This window comes from Oculina patagonica, chromosome 6, assembly GCF_052425735.1.
Source record: "Oculina patagonica isolate OP01 chromosome 6, crgOcupat, whole genome shotgun sequence".
Taxonomy (NCBI): Eukaryota; Metazoa; Cnidaria; class Anthozoa; order Scleractinia; family Oculinidae; genus Oculina; species Oculina patagonica.
The window spans coordinates 9,328,603-9,351,411 of NC_135763.1; the positions used below are offsets into that span (position 1 = coordinate 9,328,603).

At 38.3% G+C, this 22,809-nt stretch overlaps 1 protein-coding gene across 3 annotated transcripts in view; it reads right to left on the reverse strand.

The window, feature by feature from the left end:
- Window positions 1-22,809, reverse strand: part of LOC144658999 (coadhesin-like) — a 73,126-nt gene that overhangs the window by 20,032 nt on the left and 30,285 nt on the right. For 2 of the 3 annotated variants that reach the window (XM_078519523.1, XM_078519521.1), the window contains exons 2-4: window positions 6,234-6,308; window positions 5,130-5,563; window positions 4,422-4,575 (exon numbers count right to left, since the gene is read on the reverse strand). The exons of the other annotated variant lie outside the window; for it this stretch is intronic. In XM_078519523.1, the coding sequence (XP_078375649.1) occupies window positions 4,422-4,575; window positions 5,130-5,563; window positions 6,234-6,288 (643 nt within the window). In that variant the 5' untranslated portion in view covers window positions 6,289-6,308. The remainder of the gene's footprint in view (window positions 1-4,421; window positions 4,576-5,129; window positions 5,564-6,233; window positions 6,309-22,809) is intronic. 3 annotated transcript variants of the gene reach the window in all.

The following is a 22,809-nucleotide window of genomic DNA, read 5'->3' on the forward strand; positions in this document are numbered from 1 at the left end:
AGCGCTACAGGAAGAATAACGGAAGGGGCACAGAACCAAGAGACCACAGAAGAAGGTGGTGCCCCCGAAGGGGAAGAGGGAAGGGAAAGACGCCAAGCGCACCAAAACGGAGAGCACGTCGGACGAGAAAGATGTGAGACCACTGCACTAGCAGCAGCGACACGACGTCTCGCCCAAAGTGATCACACAGATACATCGCCAGCGAAAAGAGACGACAAAAAGACCCACCGACCACCGACCCAGAGTCAAGTCAAGTTTGATAGGCCCGGAGACGGTAGTTGGAAAGCAAGCCGCACGTACCAAGAGAAGCAAGGAAGAGCTCGGTGCACGAAAAAGGTTCTGGAGGAGGGAGAACGCCCCAGAAAGAGAGAAATGAGTGACTCGGAAAAGAGGAAGAGTGAGGTACAAAGAGAAGAACAGTGGAAACAGGGAAGACGCCACACAGAGCGGACCACTAGAGCACCTTCGCAGTCAACAAGAGCCCAGTAGAGACGACGACAGCTGGAGCATACGCCTCGCTGCTCGTGAAGTAGGAGAGAGGACAGGAGCACGAGGACAGATCCACAGTAGGGAAGGAGAGGAAAGGAGAAGCAAAAAAGGAAGAAGCACGAGGTCACAGCAGGAAAAGAGGGGAATGTAGTGGTTGGGAGAAGCAGTGGAAGGGATAGAAAGGGGTAAAACGAGGAAGGAAAGGAATAGCGTTGTAGTTGAGTTTCTGTCTGGAAAGGGGGAAAGTATGTGTGGGGGAAGGAGAGAAGAGAAGGCCCCCCAAGGCGAGATCTCGATTGTATGCCACTACGCCACGCCAGCAAAGCAGATGAAAAGCAGCCCAACAGTTAAGACAGTGTGGAAGAGGAAGGGCGTGGCACAGACACAGGCGGAAGACAAGGAACGGGGGAAAGGGAGAGAGGAGACGAGAGGGAGAAAAGGTCACAGGACAGTCGTCCCCGTCGCGAGAGGAGTGCACCGAGAGTACCCACGAAAGAAAAGAAACTCCAGGGTTGGGTTGAAAGCCCACGAGGGAAGCGAAGGAGACGTTTAGGAAAAGAAAGAGGGCGAAACAGTAAGTCACTAGTAAAGAAAATGAGGATCGAGAGAGAAAGGACGCAAAAAGAAGAAAGTTCAGAATAGAGTAGTTCAACGCCTCGCACATCCAAGGGAGTAATTATTAACCAGAAATAACCGAGGCGATCCAATTGACAACCCGCAAAATTAGTTAATACCACAAATAAATGCCTAAAATTTTCCCTCCAACCCCCTAATATCCTGCTTTTCCTACTCAACAATAAAAGTAAGAAAGAAAGACAATGTGACGTTTTGTCAGCGCCACACCACGAAGGCCGACACCACTACCGTGACCCACCAAAAGAGGCAATACGATAGTTTTATTTGATATAGGGAACAAAGAAGATCCAAAAGGTGGAAAAGAAAGAGAACGCAGGACGGGATGGCACTCGCGTCCAGAGGTGGATCGCAGCGGGAGCACCCGGTGGAGAGGGGGATTTGAAAAATAAGGGTAGAGCGAAGGGTTCGTAAAGAGTGAGACATTTGAGCGTAAAGGACGGGGTAAGATAAGAAAATATAATTATATTTGAAAAGAATGATTATTGGTGTCCATTGATAAAAATTAAAGATTGCTATTGCGTAGTATTTCGTGAGACGTCAAGTTGGTTTTTTATGTAGGAGATTAAGAAGAAAAAGGGCGGAGGTTTTTTTTTTAGTTTGTACGGGGGGTTATTGGTAATAAAGGTAGATTTAAAAATTTTTTTTTTTGAAGTTGTTAAGTTCATAAATTCACCCCTCCCTCCTGGAGAGTGATTCAGGCCATTATAAATGGCGTTTTTTTTTTCCAGTTTTATTTTAAAACGAGGGTTAAAAGGACATATGTACAAATGGACTAGATGTTTAAAAAATTTTTTTTAAGAGACGTATGTAATGAGGTGTTGCCAAAAAGATGTTTTAAGAGAAGTAAGAGTTTTGTATATTGGGGTTTATTCAATTTTGTGAGGAGTTGTCTTATGTATTGAGAAAGGCCGACCCCCATCTTTGGTTTTTTGCTGTTTTCTAGTCAATGACTGTTAATTATACAACTATTTATTGATATAACTTTCAATTTAAAATTTCTTTTCTTTTTTGAAACATTAGGAAGATATATTTAGCTATGATTCTAGAGGTAGCATAATTATCTAGTTTAAGAAGGTACTTTATTTTTTCATGATCAGTTAAACCTACAAAGCGAGGATCAGTTTGTGACACGATTGAATGAAGCTCTTTTCTAATATCATTTTACCCTTTGCAATACATTAAAAAATGCTGTTCGTCCTCTATGTGGTTTTCCTTACATACCAAGCACTTTCTTTCTTCAACTGGTATGGATGCTCCTGCATTTTCATATTTTCCAGTCTGTATGCGTAGGGAATGTACCCCTAATCTTAGCTTAGTTATTTTTATTCGATGCGCTGGATTTTTAACTGTAGTGAGATACTCTTCTAATTGGTAATCTTTTTTAACTTCTTTGTGAGTGAATTTTTCTCTAGAGCTAACTGACGCGCAATTTCGGACCTTTGACCAATTTTGGAAATAATTTTTTCTTAACCTATGTTTAATTTTAGTGCTAGAATTCGTTGAAAGTTGTGGGGCTGATGTGTCATTATCGGAGAGAATTCCTAATGCTTCATCATCATTTAATAAACTAACAGATTTAGTATGTTTTTTGGCGTAAAGAAATACATCATTTCATATGGGATTGGTTATCTTATGTTCTAATCTTTGAAAATAGCATAAGATAGATGCTTTAATGTCTATTGCTAAAGGCTATCGACCTAGTTCTGCTCTACATGCTACGTTTTCTGCATACCATGGTACATTTAATGCTTGTTTGCAAAACCGGATGTGAACTTGTTCAATTGTACTTTTATCGAAATGTGTTTTGTATGATAAAAGTTCGCGTCCCCATATTTCACAACCATACAAAAGTATGGGTTTAACTAAAGCATCGAAACGTTTATTTCGTATCACAATTGTTGATGAATCAATGTTGAATAGAAATCGTTTAATGATGGAAATAACTTTGGTAGCCTATAAACAAGTAAGCTTTATGTTTTTCAGTGTAAGTTGTTCAAGTCTGTTCTCCCAAGACAGAATTTGTTGGGGTGCTAATTATTTCTCTTGCATAGGTGTAACGACCAGAAGATGTCATTTCTATGCCTAGATATGTTTGTTTGTCGACAATATTTAAAGTTTCATTGTCGTATTTAAAATCTTTTTTGTGTTTGTTCTGACCGTTACCACTAAATACAATGATGTTTGATTTTTTGGTGTTTACTTTTAGCTTCCATTCTTGAGCGTGCTTATGAATAACGTCAAGTGATTGTTGCAATCCTTCTGGAGAATCGCTTAATACTAATAGATCATCTGCGTACATTACGCAATTAAGTAATTGATTGTTTAATACTACCCCTTTGCATTTTTTGACTCTAAAGTAATCTGGTAAATCATTCATAAACAAAGAAAACAGAACTGGACTTAATCCATCACCTTGCCTTATGCCTTTATTGCATGAAAACAGATCCGTTGTTGTGTTTTTATTTATGCGAACACAACTCTTAATCGAAGAATACATGGACTTAATGACATTTAGGAATTTGCCTTTGATACCGTAACGTTGCAACTTATAAATCAACCCAGACTGCCATACGCTATCAAGGTCTATCAAAAGCTTTCTCATAATCAATAAAACCAACATAAAGCTTCTTATGTTGTTTAGTGTACTTATGAATGAGTTGTTGCAAAATAAAAAGACTATCTGTTGTTCTCGCATTTGGTCTAAATCCAAATTGTTCTGGGTTGAGAATGTTGTGAGTTTCGATGAATTTATTTAATCTTGATTGTAAAATTGATGTGAATAATTTTCCTAAACAACTTGTTAGAGTAATTCCCTTGTAGTTGGCTGGCGAGCGTTTATCGCCCTTCTTTTTGTAAATGGGTTTTATCACCCCAATATTCCAATCGGTAGGAAATTTACCTGACTGACTAACTGCCTGACTGACTGACTGACTGACTAACTGACTAACTGACTAACTGACTGACTGACTGACTGACTGCCTGACTGACTGACTGACTGACTAACAGTAACAGTAACAGTAAATCTTTATTGTGCCTTACACTCCAAAGGGAGGTATTGATTGACTGATTGACTGACCGACCGACCGAACGACCGACCGACCGACCGACTGACTGACTGACTGACTTACTGACTTACTGACTGACCGACCGACCGACCGACCGACCGACCGACCGACCGACCGACCGACCGACCGAACGACCGACCGACCGACCGACCGACTGACTGACTGACTGACTGACTGACTGACAGACTGACTGACTGACTGACTGACTTAAAAAGCAGACAAAATACTTACTGCAAGTAACTTCACGAATATCATCCAGCTGGTTGTTCAGGTCTTCAAAATCCTTAGCATTTACAACTCGGTCCTTGTCTCCAGCAATAGTCTCAAGCTCTGATTGTTTAATGTTCTTCCCAATGCCAACTGCCACTCGATGAACTCCTTTTGCCTGTGTTGGACAGAGAAATATTATATCTTTAAAAAAAAAAAAACGAAATGACTATAAGGACCCCCATTGCAAGAGTCAGGCAGTAAGATTTTTATACGAAGGGGAGATACTTGTAATGGGTTTTTGTACGCAGCTGTAATGTAATAGGTTTTATAAGCAACAACCAGAGGTACGGTTTGTAGTTTACTCGAAAATTGTCATTCGGAATAGGACAAGTTGGCGCTTTCACTGCAAAAATGACTTGCGCTCGGCTTGTTGTAATGTCAGTCGCCATAAACAGTCTTTTTTTTTACGAAAACTGTTACCAGAAAAACAAATACCAGACGAGCTCATTATATTCATTCTCGTTGAAATTTTTATAATAATGATTATGAATTTTATTATGCTGACAATAACAATGAAAAATGATAGTGGTTGCCATTATTTATTAGTCCTGGGGTTTCCACAATTATAGTTCTGGCAAAGAAAGCTTAAGTAAAGTAAGAATAGATAACAAAAGCCACAAATTATAAAAATATATACATACATATGTATTCAGTGGTATAATATCTCACCTCAAGTGCTGGCAACACAGTATCATAAGGTTCTGAATTTTTGTGCGTTCCCCCGTCAGTAAAAATTATCATGATGTTTGGCGATTCTGGTCGATCTCCATTCTTCTCGACGAACACATCTTCGCCAACCGTTTTCAGTGCTATGTCATTGCGTGTGGGATTTCCTAGCTTGTCTTTGTCCTTCATGTCTTGGATAAGTTGTTTTAGCGCCGCTTGGCTGTGGTACTTTGGATTGTCCAGACTCACGCGGACTTCGGCGTCACCAGCGTAAGTGACGATTGAGAAGTGAGTTCTGTCTTCACCGACATCATACTTGGAAATGAGATTCATGACCGAGTCCAACATGGCGTCGTAGTTACCACCCCCTACACTCTTCGTTCGGTCAATAACGAGAGATATATCTAGTGGAGGATTCTCACAATTGGACGAAGCAGCTGAAATGAAAATCAGTAACATGTAAGATATTATGATATGTTCTGATCATGATAAGTTGAATTTTACCTCTTCAAAGTTGGAACAAGTGAAAGTAAATATTGTAGTAACATTTGTAAAATCAGAGAGCCACACATATGATGGTGAGGCCGCGGGATTTTTCTGGAACTAAAGACTGTCACACTGTCTCACTTGATTTTTTTCTCCGTAGGCTCGAGTGCAACTTCTGAATAATTCGGATTTTGATCTTTTTTGTGTGCCTCTACAATATATTCATGCATATACATGTCCAAATTGCAAGCTTTAAACACAAACTGTGTATACCTAAGAACGATTATTTAGTTTCTAAGCTGATACCCAATGAATCAGTTAAACTGTTTAGCACTCTAGGACCATGACCGGGGCCAAACATGTTTTATGTTTGTCGCATCACGTCATGCCATATTAGAAATTAAACTACCATGTGCAAGAGTTTGTAGCCAGTTTGGCAAAACAGTTAATTCACCCAGTTCAGTGCGTTTTATTGTGCTGTTCTGTTCCTTTCTTCGCCGTTTTTTTAACTTTGATTTTCTTACTGGTTTTGATGATGTGGATGGCAAATGTTACTTACCATTTACGTTGTTTGTAAGTGGTTATTTAAATTTCGTATTAATGAATGGAAGGATGGTTTACCTTGGCATGGCGTAAGATACACCGCAACTAAACTGCAAAGCCACAAGAAAATCATGGTGCGTCTTCTGCTGACGACTGATGATAGAGAAGGAAAAAGGCAATTAATAGACATTCGGTTTTTCATTTTGTCCCCTTGGATAGTACTTCAATGTAGTTGTACCCCCGATTTCTCGATTCACGCGTTTTCCTCGGAGGCTCGAGAAATCAGGATTCTACAGTATTAAGACGCAATACTGTGTCTAAAATTGTTTTGGTGCATGCAAAAATACGACGTTGTAAAACTTTCTAAATATAACGATAAGAAACCCAAAGCGAGTCCTACAGTCGTTAAACCAACATTCGATCTTTCCTGCCTTTTTTAATCCTGAGTTTTCGAGAAACTGACCCTGTTGCCCTTGTTTTGGCGCTTTAGTCAGGCATGGGCTCACCCACCCCACCCTAGACAGATTCTTAACCCAAGCGCGTAAGCGGGAGAAATGAAAATTTGAGACCTGGGCCAAAGAATATTTATGACGGGAAAATTTGGCTGGCTTTTAAAATTACAAAGACATGCACAGATCCCGGCTATGAGCTTATCTTTGACATACAGTAAAATTCGAAATAAGCCCTGGGCTTATATTTTCTCATGGACTGCAGTTTTCGGAAGATCTTGTATATGGTTGGAGGAGGGGGTGGTATTTTCGGATGGACATTTTCGTTTAAAAATCTTTGCGTTTGTTGTATATTTGGAAATGAAAATGAAATGGTTTTTCAGGCAAGAAAAGATATAACTTTGCAATTCCACAAGTTAATTTTTCAGGAAAGGGAGCCCCATCTTTAGAGTTCCTCGGTTTGTAGTTCATATAGAAGTGAGAAACAGAGGACCGGAAATAGGAATACAAGCGCGCGCCCCGGAAGTGAACGCGCGAAAACTGCTAAGAGGTTGCGGACCTTGTGGTTTCTTTCAAGGAGTGTTACTGACTTAAAGAAGAGTCGCTACTTTGGGGGATTGCAACAGAGAATATAGGGACTTATTTCCTCAAATAGACGGGCCCTTTTGACATTTAAAAAGTGAATTTTCTGAAACGGCATAAATCTTGTCAAACTGCATTTTGGCAGTTTTGGCTCCTGGAAGAGCTCAAAAAACTAAGGGTTTCAGTTTCTAACTAGTGGCGGATCCTGATTAATTGATGATTGATTGTCGTCATAATACATGTCATAATAAAAGTTATTTCTGGCGTTCTTAAGAAAAGAATTCACATCTTGCTTGCGTTTCCAGGATGAACATTTTTTTTTTAAACTTAAGGTATCTTGGAAATATTTTGTTATCATAGATCAATAAACCATTCTTCCAGCTATACATTGCCGCTTACAAATCCCAGGAAGGCAAATATATTAACTCAGACAACATTTGCTGCAAATTATCGAAGTTGGCTGACAAGTTGTTGATATGTTTCTGCTCCTTGAAACAATAGAAACAGATAAAGGGCGAATCAAACTTAAAGCCACAACACGAAAGTTTTTCCTTTATTCCTATTTTGATTCCATGCCTCGATGTAAAACAGAACTCTTGTGATATGCGAGCCCTTTTGCTCGGTTATTATCGAAAGCGTAACATTTGAATCGTTCATTCTTTGTGAATGCCTAACCTTTCCGAGAACGATGACATTTTTGCCTTTTTTATACTCTTTAACGCTATTTACAAACCCTGAATAAGTTGATTATACGCCCGTGTGAACTTCTGAAAGATTGGTCCTTACTATAATAGCCGGTTTCTAGCACTCAAAACGACGAGCAAATCCATAGATTCGACAGGAGGCAAGTTGTCTGCACTGACTGTACAATCTGTAATGTAAATTTTGTGCAGTAAGTCCAAAAACTTAATATCACTTAGAGGTAAACATTTGTATCCATATTTTACAATCACTTGTTTATATTTACTGCTGCTTTGCACACCATTATTAAAATCAATGTTGAAATCTGACCTAGTAGTATACGAAAACGTTCTGTTGACAGAAGGGATCGCGAATGAAGCTCTCTCAATGCTTTGTAATCCATAAATTCCAGCAAATTAAATATAACAACATCTAGCATATATTTAGTCTTTTAAAATCGTTATTTCGATTCCAAAAATACTATGTCCATTATGTTATTCAATAAAGTACATGTACAAGCAAACTGATATAAATTTTTGATAGCTCGCCTCAGCAGTTGTGACAATATATTCTTCTGCACTTCTCCTCTTCAGTTAAAGCTCCGAGGTAACAATGTCGCCAGTAGTTCAGATCACAAATATATCAATCCTGATGTTTAATTAGCCGTGCTTATAGTGCTTATATTTATATCCAGTTCAACTTCAGTCTTGAAAGGCAAAGGTCTGCCGAAACAGCACTCACCAGCTGCCTCCCATGCCAGCTCGTAAACCACAATTAAGTTCGGTGTGTCGATAAGGTTTTTGTATACTATGAAATCTCAATATGTTTGTAAGTGAGCACAAAAATATATCAGCTACTAATCTTACTTCTAGTCAAGGCTTCTGGCTGCGAAAAAGTCTCGAATAACCAAGATGGCGAAGGAAAACAAATCTCAAGCCATATTCTTAGTTACCAATCCCCCTCGGTTCGAATCATCACATCGCCCATCGCCCATCGCCCGTTTCGAGCCCGTTGTAAACCCAAACCGATTTATCGCTTCATAACATAAGGCTCGAGACCAACGTCCTCGCCTAATAAGAAACCCTCCACAAAAGCTGATAGCAGTATAAAGGAATTATGGACCAAAACAGTAGCCTTACTTTTGTTTGATGGTCATTTTTTATCAGTTATCTTGTTTTTATCTAATGCTCACTTTTGATTTTATTATGCGTGCTTATTATGTACCCATCTTTGACCATGCGCTATTGGTGTTGTTAAACATTATTAATATTTCTGTTCTTATTAATTGTCATGCTTAGCTACGAACACATTAAGTTTCTTAACAATTGAAAAATCAAGTCTACTTTGTCTTTTACCGAAGAACAGTATGAAAGGTAAATCGTTTCACAAGTGCAGCTTATAATTATTTAAACCTTGTATTAAATTTAGACTTCTATTTGCTGTGAGAAAATTTCAATCATTTTAACACTGATCGAACTGATTAAAACAACTTGGTATGCTCGAAAGACAATGGCAATGAAGAAGTAGGACAAGAACTAAACAACCCCATAAAAGTCATTGAGGCAAAGAGTAAAAACTAAAACAGTTTTCAAAGAGGTAAATGAAACACTGCACCAAAGCACCAATTTAAAAAAAACAAATGATCAGCCAAACAGAAAGATGGATTTTCTGAAGAATCACGATGCTGATACTTTTTTGATTCAATCGAATCAAATGTGCGAAGGAAAAACGCGACGTTCTTTAAAAAAAGTGACGGTTAACAGCTAAAGAGTTGTACTGTGGAATTTAAGATCCCTGTAGAGTAGAAGGTTCTTAAAGTCTGGTTACCTACCTTGCTTAGCTTGTTATGCCTGGATCAGCTCCTACACCTCGCTTCAGAAACTCCAGTGTGTAGAATAACTGCTAAGTGTTAGTCGTTTTAAACCCACTGGTCGACACTGGCAATGACCTTCTTTCGACTTACGTGTTTAATGATTAATTGTCGCATATAATACATGTCACAATAAAAGTTATTTCTGGCGTTCTTAAGAAAAGAATTTTCATATCCTGTGCGCGTTTCCAGGATGAACATTTTTTCATGACACTGAAGGTATCTTGGAAATTCTTTGTTATGATAGATCAATAAACCAGATTAGATGTTGTATTTGTAATATTTGTTTATTGTAATATGTGTGTTTTGCAGAAATAATAAAAAAAATAAACCATTCTCCCAGCTATAGATTGCCGCTTACAAAATTTGCCCTCAGAAAATATAACTGCTTAGCATTTAAGAGGAATATTTTTTAGCTGGATCGGCTCCTTCACCTCGCTTCACAAACCTTTAACACAAAGCTTTAACACGTGAATATTAAACGAATTCACTTACGTCTTTGTCGCCTTAATAAAAGTAATTTCTGGCGTTCTTAAGAAAATAATTCACATCCTGTTTGCCTTTCCAGGATGAACATTTTTTTTAGTTTTTCGAGGTTTTAAGACGTAGTGTTTCTGATGCTACAAAGAGCGAAAATACAGAACGGGAGAAATTCTGCACATTTTGGTGCGAATCAGTAGATTTTAGCATTCCATGTCTGTTGTGTAACCTGTCCTCTCACACTGCTTGAGCAATACTTCCATGAGACTTTCCCAGAATAGTTTCAACTACCCTGCGAAAGAAGGCTCGCTTCGATCTTCCTTAGACGAAGCGACTTGGCTAGCAGGACTAGCAGGGTATTGTTTTAGTTTACATAAAATATCCCCTCGTTTTAGCACTTCCGTGGTACTAATGCGCATGGCATATAATGCAGTCACTTAGATCTTTCCGGGAAATTCGCCTCTTGAATCTCGATTTTTCTGGGAAAGATCTTGCCCCTGTTTTGGCACTAACTCAGTTATGGACTCACCCACCACCCCACCGTAGACAGATTTTGAACTCAAGGGGGAGAAGTAAAAATCTGAGACCTAGGCTAAATAAATATCTACTACAGGAAAGTTTGGTTATTAATGTTCCCAACCCATGAAGTCAAAACAAGACAACAAGTTCAGTGGGAGAAAAGGGGTAAGGGATGAAGTGCTCGAGTTGCCAATCAGAATCATCAATAGAAATCATGCAGGGTACATGTATCACAGGTTAGTTGGATGGCAACGAGAGACTGGAATCCTCTCCTTCCTTTCAGGAAGCCCTAGTTCCCAAGAAACTGGGGTCCTAATCTCTAGGACCCTTGGGAACAAACACAACCACATGCCCTGGTTCCCAAGAACTGGGGTCCTAATCTCTAGGACCCTTGGGAACGTTCCCAAGAAACTGGGGTCCTAATCTCTAGGACCCTTGGGAACAAACACAACCACATGCCCTGGTTCCCAAGAAACTGGGTCCTAATCTCTAGGACCCTTGGGAACAATCACAACAACCAACAACAGCAACACTGCGGGGCCCCACTATAAGGGGAAAGCTGACCCTGTGAGGCTATGGGGCAAAAGGGCGAATGGTACAGAGCACTTCATCCCCTCCCGTGGTTTATTAACTAATATATAGATTTAGGCAAGCCTAAAAGCGGAGCTCCCCAGTTAATTATTTTGCACTTTATTGAAACCTGAATTCAAGCCATTGTACAATTTTAAGGCTAAGAATATAATATTCGTTTTATTTATTTTTTTATAAATTTTAATATTGTTACTTACTTTTTTTTACCGTGTCCCGGGGGGGGGGGGGGGGGGGGAAGAGGTACTCCCTAAAATTTACTAAAGGGGTGTGCCACTGAGTCTGAGACTCTGGACCTGTTCCAGAGAAAAACGGCTCAATGCGACCCTGTTCCAGACAAACAGTGCAAAATAGGTACCCTGTTCCAGACAATATCCACAATGAAAAATATATGAAGATAGATATAAAAACACTAGCGTACATCACAAAGCGCTCACTTGACTTTGTCTGTGGCTTGGAGAAAAACCAATGAGAGGAGCGGATTTTCATAGCTAAACTTAATAGTGTTCCACAGTCAAAAGGGTGATTTGTATACCCTGTTTCAGAGTCAGAGAGGCAAAAGGCATACCCTGTTGAGCAGCACATACCCGTATAGCCCTTATATGGGAGTACCGATACAGCAACACCAAATAAGCCGAGAACAAACAAAATCAATCAAAACGTTTTAATTCCACCGACAGCATTATGATCCAGAAGTCTGGATGGGAAATTATGCTGCAAAACGGGTAATTATGTAACCTTCGTGTAGATAAGGAGGGGGTAGTAGGGCTGCATGTTGGGGTAGATAGGCATATCACGTGGTAATAGCAAAGCACTTAACATTTAGAGTATATAGGAAATAATATACATCTACATTAAGAATATGGTTAATTTTCTTTTTTTCATTCATTCATTTGTTTTTATTTTCACTATTTGCCTATATTTTAATTTTGAATGGAAATGGCAGAGGTCATACATGTAGCAAAGGGTTTACAGCATATTGCCATAAGCTAATGCCAAGCAAACCGGAGTGAAAGCTAACCACAAGCAAACTAGAGTGAAAGCTAATCCCAAGCACACCGGATGAATAAAGCTAACTGCGAGCAAACAGGGGTGAACCTAACTACAAGCAAACCGGAGTGAAACTAACTGGAAGCAAAGAAGGGACATTCTGTAACCCCATCCCACCCCCCTCCCCCCCCCAAAAAAAGGATGATAGCACCTTTTTTACTTTTACATGTCTTTTTGAGTCCCCTTCCTCTTAAGGGGTTCACTTCACTTACAGAAATAAAAAAAAAAAATTGGGAAATAGATAAGAATTTTAAAAAGAAAAAAATTACTTTTAAAAGTTTATGCCCTGTAGAATTAAAATAAAAAGATAATTTGCAGGTATAAGAAATACAAAGTGAAAAAAAAAATAAAAAACAATTACCCCTACCTCCCCCAAGGTAAAAAGAAAAAAGTAAAAAAGTTGTGTAGTAGGCAAAAATGACACACAGTAGACCGGCAAACAGAACCATAAATGAAAAAAGAAAAATCATGACACCATCCTTTTTTTATGTATTCAAATACTGAAAAAATCAAATAAATAAAAAAAATGTAAAAGTGAAGAATACTGACAAGAAAAAAAAATCACATATTAAAAAAAGGTTACAAACCTGCTAACTCAAACTCACTCCATTTCTTGATGACCCCACTTTTATATTTTACTTCCACCCATCGCAAAATTTCAAGAAATCAAAATAAAAAAGTAATAAGATAATTCCCCCCGACCGGTATTTTCCTTAATAAAGAAGAAAACCAAACGCATTGTCAGACTAAAAAATAATTTTTAAAAAAAAAAAAAACCCTTAAAATATATAGTATTTTTTTTTAGATTTTACTGTTTGACGAAAAGAGTTACCGAGCGAAACCATCCCCAGACTCCCATTGTTTTTTGAGTACGATTTACTTCTGTACTGTTTAACGGAAGAAAAATTTGAAGAAAAAATAGACAGCGAGGAATTGTTTGCGTTTTTACTTTCCAGAGTTGTTGAAAGCAAACCAGACCGAAAAGCGTACGCTTTGAGGAGGCGATTAGCTCAGTTTTTTTTTTTTTATTTAATTATAATTTTTTATTAATTTTTTGAAAGTTTTTTGTAATAAATATAAAACAAGAGAGACCGTTTTTTAAAGTAAAATATACAAAAACAAAAAAAACGATATTAAATGATCTTTAATGTAATCGAGATATTATAATCGATAAAATCGATTATATGACGATTAGAGATAAAGATTCGAGAAATCGAAATCACAAAAATTACGATCATTTTCACGATTATCAAATCAATCGATTAATTATATCATTCACATTTTTCGATTGCCATCGATTACGATTCCATCGATTTAGTCTATTTTTACCAGCCACCAAACCCTTACACCCCCTCTTTAAAAGGTTTGACCTTTAAATACTCCCCCTCCCCTCTACCCCTATATATACATGTACAAAGGAACATGCCCTTAAAAGCTTCTCTAAAGTAATAAGATTTTTAAAATAAATTTAATTAAAAAGTTTATCACAGCAAATAACAAAAACATATTTTTTTTCCCACAAAAATTATTTTTAAAAAAAATTATTTAATAAAAACAGCAAAAAGACCCAAATCTTTCAATGAACGCTAAAGTAAAAAAATATTAAAATTTGGAAAAAAATAAATTTTACTGATAAAATTTACCTCCAATAATATATAACTGAACAATTCATCGAGTTACGAATCATACTGACATCACTTTCATTCTCATCTCAGCTGCTCTTCCAGCACTGAAAAAAACCACAAGATTTAAAAATTTTTTTCCGAATTTAATATTGACGTTCCTCGAAGGCCCAAAATTTTCATTCATCCCGAATACGTAATATTTACGAATTATTTTTCAAATTGTTATCACAAGCAAATGCTTAGTGGCGAAAGCAAGTAAAATGTGCCGTAATATAGGCTTACTTTGCGTATAAAGTAAGCTTAAGACAAAACGTAGAGATATTAAATGACGGAAACACTGCAGTTTTGTACTCACCTTCACCAGTTGGCCGCAGTAGGTACACTCGTCTGCTCGTTTTATCTCCGTTCCCTTGTTCTCCGCTATTTCTTTGCCTGTTTCCTCGGCACCTCTCTTGCTATTTTAGTCGCTTTTCTTCGCTACTTTGCTACCAGGTTCGACAGGCGCTTTGCTATACTTTTTCGCCTGCTTTCTGTCCGGGTTTTCTGGATCTCTCGCGATCTCTTTCCCGTCGCAAATCGCTTAAACCCTGTTTCCTCGAAGTTAAGTTTACCCTGCTCTCGTTTGTAGTCATCGGATAACAAGGAGCAAAATAAATTTTTGTCTCATTCTCTTAGACTAGCTTTTGACCTCACACTGCATTTTTCGCGCCAGTACGCGCGAGTTGTCAAGACCTTCAAGATCCCGGATGTGCGCAACACCGTACGTACGCCGCCGTACGCGCCCGCGAGGCATGCCGCTAGCCATGATGACCATGAAAACTCGGATGCAGAGGTTTCCTTTTTTTTCTTGTTTTTTTTTTCATGTGTTTTTTTTTAGGGTATGGTGCTCCGCTCTGCGGCCCTTACGGGCCGCTAAGGAGCTCCGCTATAAGAAAAGACAATGCTTAGTTAAGATGGTCTAAAGCTATTGAAGAAGTTCGGAAGAGACAGTAATCGAATAACAGAATGGTCGAGTTGATACATGCCAGCTCGACACTAAAGCTAACGGTTACATGTATATCAATATCTCAAAAGCAGACACATTGCTCAAGTCCAACAGCTCTAAGCCTGAGCTAGCATACAAAATGATAACAATATAAAAAACAATGTTTCTGTAAGCAGGCATGCTGCTTAAGTCCATCAGCTCTAAACGTAAGAAAGCATACAAAATGGAAATAATAATTATTAGAATAATGTCTATAAATGCGGGCTTGCTTCTTTAGTCCATCAGCTATGGCTAATGTTTAAAAATAATAATAGTAATATAATAAACACCCTTAACATAGCCGGATATGTGCGTAGAACTAAAACATTGCCTACATTTTTACAAATACCAAGCTAAAAGAGAACCAAAGAGGGTTGGGTGGGTGGGAATTATTGTGAAAACTCTTTTAGGGAGCTCAGAGAATTTGAAGTAAAACTACTCAAGTCTAGATAAAACCGCATGGCCTTGATTGACATAATAGAAAAGGGGCGATGTGATTGGCCAGCCCGAATAGCGCATCACACTCAGAAGTGAGTTTGACCTTTGAATGTAACGCAAGAGTGATAGTCTTGCAGCATATTGCGTGACAGATCTGCGTATTTGAATAGAGTGATCTTATGACTTCTCTGAACTCCTTTCATGGTTGTCACATTAACTTTAATTTATATTACATGTAAATTGGCATTTATATTACATATAAATTTGCTTTTTTTTAAAATAACAAAAACGTGCACAGATCCGGGCAGTGACTTAATCTTTGAAGTATCGTAAAACTCGCAAATCAACCCTGGGCTTATATTTATTCAACGTCCCCTTCAGGTGGGCTGTTTTCGGGAAGGACTTATATACGGGGGAGGAGGGGGGGGGGGGGGGAGGGATTTTCATATTTCCGTATGGAGATTTACCTTAAATTTTATAAAAAAATATTTGTCATATGTTTGTCATATGCAGTAGAATATATCCCGATTTTTCGAACCCTTTGTTTCTCGAAACTCCCGATTTCTCGAACAGTTTTCTGTCCCCTTGGATAGTACTTCAATGTAGTTGTACCCCCGATTTCTCGATTCACGCGTTTTCCTCGGAGGCTCGAGAAATCAGGATTCTACAGTATTAAGACGCAATACTGTGTCTAAAATTGTTTTGGTGCATGCAAAAATACGACGTTGTAAAACTTTCTAAATATAACGATAAGAAACCCAAAGCGAGTACTACAGTCGTTAAACCAACATTCGATCTTTCCTGCCTTTTTTAATCCTGAGTTTTCGAGAAACTGACCCTGTTGCCCTTGTTTTGGCGCTTTAGTCAGGCATGGGCTCACCCACCCCACCCTAGACAGATTCTAAACCCAAGCGCGTAAGCGGGAGAAATGAAAATTTGAGACCTGGGCCAAAGAATATTTATGACGGGAAAATTTGGCTGGCTTTTAAAATTACAAAGACATGCACAGATCCCGGCTATGAGCTTATCTTTGACATACAGTAAAATTCGAAATAAGCCCTGGGCTTATGTTTTCGCATGGACTGCAGTTTTCGGAAGATCTTGTATATGGTGGGAGGAGAGGGTGGTATTTTCAGATGGACATTTTCGTTTAAAAATCTTTGGGTTTTGTTGTATATTTGGAAATGAAAATGAAATGGTTTTTCAGGCAAGAAAAGATATAACTTTGTAATTCCACAAGTTAATTTTTCAGGAAAGGGAGCCCCATCTTTAGAGTTCCTCGGTTTGCAGTACATATAGAAGTGAGACACAGCGGACCAGAAATAGGAATACAAGCGCGCGCCCCGGAAGTGAACGCGCGAAAACTGCTAAGAGGTTGCGGACCTTGTGGTTTCTTTCAAGGAGTGTTACTGACTTAAAGAAGAGTCGCTACTTTGGGGGATTGCAACAGAGAATATAGGGACTTATTTCCTCAAATAGACGGGCCCTTTTGACATTTAAAAAGTGAATTTTCTGAAACGGCATAAATCTTGTCAAACTGCATTTTGGCAGTTTTGGCTCCTGGAAGAGCTCAAAAAACTAAGGGTTTCAGTTTCTAACCAATGGCGGATCCTGATTAATTGATGATTAATTGTCGCCATAATACATGTCATAATAAAAGTTATTTCTGGCGTTCTTAAGAAAAGAATTCACATCTTGCTTGCGTTTCCAGGATGAACATTTTTTTTGAAACTAAAGGTATCTTGGAAATATTTTGTTATCATAGATCAATAAACCATTCTTTCAGCTATACATTGCCGCTTACAAAATTTGCCCCCAGAAAATATAACTGCTTAACATTTAAGAGGAATATTTTTTAGCTGGATCGGCTCCTTCACCTCGCTTCACAAACCAGCAACAACAGTGTGTAGGGGAACTGCTAAGTGTTAGTCGTTTTAAACCACTGACAATGTCCTTCTTTCGACGTAAGTGATTAAACACATGAATATTAAACGAATTCACTGACGTCTTTGTCGCCATAATAAAAGTTTTTTCTGGCTTTCTTAAGAAAAGAATTCACATCCTTCTTGCGTTTCCAGGATGAACATTTTCCCATAAAACTGTTGGGATCTTGGCAATATTTTGTTATCAGAAATTAATAAACCATTCTTCCAGCTATACATTGCCGCTAACAAATCCGGCCCGCAAATGTTCCCGGGACGGCAAATGATCCCAAATTGGACCGCAAATGATCACAGTACCGGAAATGATTTGTGTAAATGATACAACAGAATACTTGGAATGGCGTGGACTTTATGAATCGTCTATGGGCGTATTTTTATTAAAGACCAAGTGCCTCAGGCATAATTATAAAACGCATTCATTAAAAGCGGTGAAAATAACGCGCGAAATAACAAAATTAACATGTGACTATCTAAGTTTTTCATTTAGAAAACGCACCTAAAAAATAAACATGAATCTTCGAAGACGCCTCTGCTGTCTAAAGCCACTCCCTGTAGAGTTTCCCTTATGGGTCGCGGGTCGCGGGTCGCGGGTTTCAAGTCGCGTGTCGCGGGTTTTAAATAAGTCGCGGGTTTTAAAAAATTCGCGTGTTTTTTAAAAGTTGCGAGTTTTCAATAGAATGCATTTATTTCTCAGTAGAATTCATTCAAACAAATTTAAACCGGTTGCAAAGACGCCGGTTTTAAAATGATCGCGTTTTCTTAGGAACTACGTTACGAAGTAACGTTGCGAGTTAGACAATCAAATTGCGAACTTCGGAACAAACTTCCCAAACTTTGCCGACTGAACTTCTGAACTTCCCAAGTTTGCAAGTTGAGGAGGAACAAGACACGTTACAAAGTGGTGGCAGAAATATTTCAGCGATTCTAGCTGCTCGAGTTTCAAAATAGTTGTTTGAACAAGCACGGCGTCGGTATCAACGTTCTGACCCACAGTAAGTATAAGGATTACATAAACCGTCCGTTGCATCACGTCCTGAAAAAAAAAAAAAACATGTTCAAATTGGGTATCAAACATTGCATGATTTGCAATCAAGCTTTTAAGTTTGAAAACAACGTTGCGCGCGAGCGATCATGAAGTTGAACCAAAGTATTCATGATTGAACGCGTACTGTTGATAAATATATTTTACTAGTATTCTGTGGCAAAAACTCTTTAAAATGTTTTTAACTGGCGCAGATTTTAAAAACCCTTCTGTAGTTATGTTGACAGAAATGGTTTTGCTTCGCTAAACCATCGGAAGAAAACACGTACCATAAAAATAGAATTGAGCCGTAAACGTGTCGCGACTTTTAATTCAAATTTGTCTGGCTCTTTCAGTCGCATTTGTATAAAATTAATTTCACGTGAAGATCGGTAAAGCCGTCCAGTTTCATTCGGTTTACAAACGCAGAAGACTTGACATTGAAGTTAAAGCCTCACAAAAATTTTAAAGATGTATTTGCTGTATATAAAAAGCTAAATTTGACCAAATTTCAGCCGACGTAAAATTTATTTATCGGCAGATCGCTCATGCGAAACGACGTCAGGCTCTTCAACTTCAACCAAATAACTCTAGCCACTAGAATCGCTGGAACATTACCGCTGCTGCCATGCTTTCTTCACCTGAATTTCCGACATGACCATGACTTTCGAGCAACATGTCTTGTTCCTCCTCAACTTGCAAACTTGGGAAGTTAGTAACAGTAACAGTAACAGTAACAGTAACAGTAACAGTAACAGTAACAGTGACAGTGACAGTGACAGTGACAGTGACAGTGACAGTAACAATAACAATAACAGTAACAGTAACAGTAACAGTAACAGTGACAGTGACAGTGACAGTAACAATAACAGTAACAATAACAGTAACAGTAACAGTAACAGTAACAGTGACAGTAACAGTAACAGTAACAGTAACAGTGACAGTAACAGTAACAGTAACAGTAACAGTAACAGTGACAGTAACAGTAACAGTAACAGTAACAGTAACAGTGACAGTAACAGTAACAGTAACAGTAACAGTGACAGTAACAATAACAGTAACAGTAACAGTAACAGTAACAGTAACAGTAACAGTAACAGTGACAGTGACAGTAACAGTAACAATAACAGTAACAGTAACAGTAACAGTAACAGTAACAGTGACAGTAACAATAACAGTAACAGTAACAGTAACAGTAACAGTGACAGTAACAGTGACAGTAACAGTAACAGTAACAGTGACAGTAACAGTAACAGTAACAGTAACAGTGACAGTAACAGTAACAGTAACAGTAACAGTGACAGTAACAGTAACAGTAACAGTAACAGTAACAGTAACAGTAACAGTGACAGTAACAATAACAGTAACAGTAACAGTAACAGTAACAGTAACAGTAACAGTAACAGTAACAGTAACAGTAACAGTGACAGTGACAGTAACAATAACAGTAACAGTAACAGTGACAGTGACAGTAACAGTAACAGTAACAGTAACAGTAACAATAACAGTGACAGTAACAGTAACAGTAACAGTAACAGTAACAGTAACAGTAACAGTAACAGTAACAGTAACAGTAACAGTAACAGTGACAGTAACAATAACAGTAACAGTGACAGTGACAGTGACAGTAACAGTAACAGTAACAGTAACAGTAACAGTGACAGTGACAGTAACAGTAACAGTAACAGTAACAGTAACAATAACAGTAACAGTAACAGTAACAGTAACAGTGACAGTGACAGTGACAGTAACAGTAAACCTTTATTGTGCCTTGCACTCCAAAGGGAGGTATTGTCTAGTTACAATGAAGGTGTTATAGCAACTATGCTAACAAACTACTTAATAACAAACACTTGAATTACAATGTATATATGCAGACGTTTATGATAATAATTGAACTATTAATTCTACAACTATTTATTGATATAACTTTCAATTTAAGTGAGTCAGTCAGTCAGTCAGTCAGTCAGTCAGTCAGTCAGCAGAGAACCACTGAATAAAAAATAGACGAGAACTGTCAATTTGCACGTTTATTTCCCACTGATTTCTACAGTTCATGTTATTATTCCCTTAATAATCCCATTCTTCATTTACGGAGTTGGGCAGAGTGACAGGATACTCTGAAGTCTGAAAGTAAAAAAAAGACGCAATTTTTTAGTACCAGTTCTTGAGATCAATAATAAATAGTTTAAAAAGGTTGGCGTTGTAGTTCTTTGTTTATTGAAGAATCCCTACATTCTGATGTAATTTGAACAAAATAGGTTTTTTTTTATAAACTAAGACTATGATTTTTAACTGCTTGAACACATGACTGAACTGAATTTACGGATATACCATGGGGGGACATTAAAACAACAAACAGTGATAACGGTGACTAATCTGGCTAAAGTAGGGCTTGCGAATTATACTAATTAAAAATAACTCCGATGATTCTGAAATGATTTACCATTTTTTGGTTGTTAAATGTCAACCGTGACAAATATTTCGCTTGTTATTCCACGCCGCCAAAACATTCTCAGTGACGTGAAACATCAGGTGAGAAATTTTGCTGAAAATGCAAAAAACATTTTAGCGGCGTAAAACATCAAACGCAAACACCGCTACTATTCGCATTTCACACGCATGCAGTCATTGATATTTAAATCTTTCTGAGAAAACAAAACTTTGGGTGACATCTTTCTTTGCAACGGCTTGATTGACATAGCTCTCGCACTGTTTCCAGCCACTGCTATATGTCTTCAAAGAAAAGTGCCGACTTCCTCCCTCCCCCCCCCCCCCCTGAGATATACTAACTGTAGTTTACTGCTTGATTAGCGACGTCCCCAAGGACGACCTCCACCAGGACGACTACCGCCATAACCACCACCACCTTGACCTAAAAAAAAAATAAAAATACAGAATTCTTTGGACAAAAACTTTTCAAGTGGAATACTACTGACGGACAACTATCATGTGGCAATAACCGGTTGAGAGTGAAATAACCCAGTAAAGAAAAGCGTGTACTGTCACGTGCACTGGACTAACGAATCAATGAAGCCTCTAACCAACCAATGGAATTTTTGTGCAAGAGTTGAGGTTAGGGCCTGTTTATATGGACAAAGCGAGTGACCCTCCTCCCAGGGTCACCCTGCCTCCCGAGCCAACTTTGTAATTTCTCATGTAAACGGTTCGTAGCTATTTATAAAGAAACGTATGAAAAGCTCTCTCGCCCGGGGTGGCTCGGTATGGAGGGTAACCCTCCTAGCAGGGACAACTCTCCTCCATATAAACATGCCCTTAGACGCACGCGTGATATGTAGATTTCAGTGTTGCGCTGCTGCCAGCTCGACGTCGTTAAAGACAAAAATGCATGCTCTTTAAGCGCAAAGCTTAAAAAAATTGCACCAAAATAAAGCCAAAAACTTAGACCTTTTGGAGGTCGCAATACTAAATAATTGAATGGATTGTGTCAAACTCGACGGCAATGGCGGACAACTTGAAAAAATAGTGGCCCGCTTTTTCAAGTTTGTTGATTCCCAGTGCGCATGCACTAGTAATGGCCTAGGTCTTTTAAGGTCAATGCCACGAATAGAACTGAACATAGATTTCCAACCAAACTTTGCCCACTTATTGATTAACTCTAAGGGACTTAAATTTTGAAATAAAAAGTGGGTTTAGGAGCAGGAAGACCTTGTAAATACCGCAAATTCCTTAATAATTCCCTTGCAAATACTGGCTAAGTATACATTTCCATTGATAATTTATTTTTCAAACATAAGAATTGATCTGTTTTCGTTTTACAGAAAGAACTTGATAGCTACTCCCAAAATATGAGAAAAAGTGATAGGTCACCATACTTGTTTACGAGAAAGAGGCGATTTAATTTTCTCGCGGACTAAGCCGCACAGAAAAAAGCCGCCATTTTCTTTATGTGCGCGCGCTTATTACGTGTAAAATTCTGCGCAGTAAGGATGCGCAATGCAATACAGGGCAATGACCTTAATACAAAATAAAATAAATTTTAAAACATGTTAACCTCCTCCACCGCTTCCTCCGCACACGCCACAGCTCTTCGGACATTGTGCTGAAAGAGAAAAAATAAGTTATTAGTTAACAATCCACCTTCGGTTATCGAGGAATTTATAGTGGAACACGGGGCTGGAAAGTAGTTTGTTCTTTGATACTGCATTTGTTTTAGAAACGAAAAATTTTAGAACACCTCCATTAAGTGATCCATCTTGGGGAATAGCCAACTGTTGCCTTATTAGAGGTTTACCGCCTAATAGAGGTGTTCTAAAATTTTGCATGAAATGTGGCAAAAGTTGAACGGGAATTTGAAATTTATCACGTAATGTACATTTTATTGGTAACAACAACGATAACACAAAATATGATAAACAAGTAA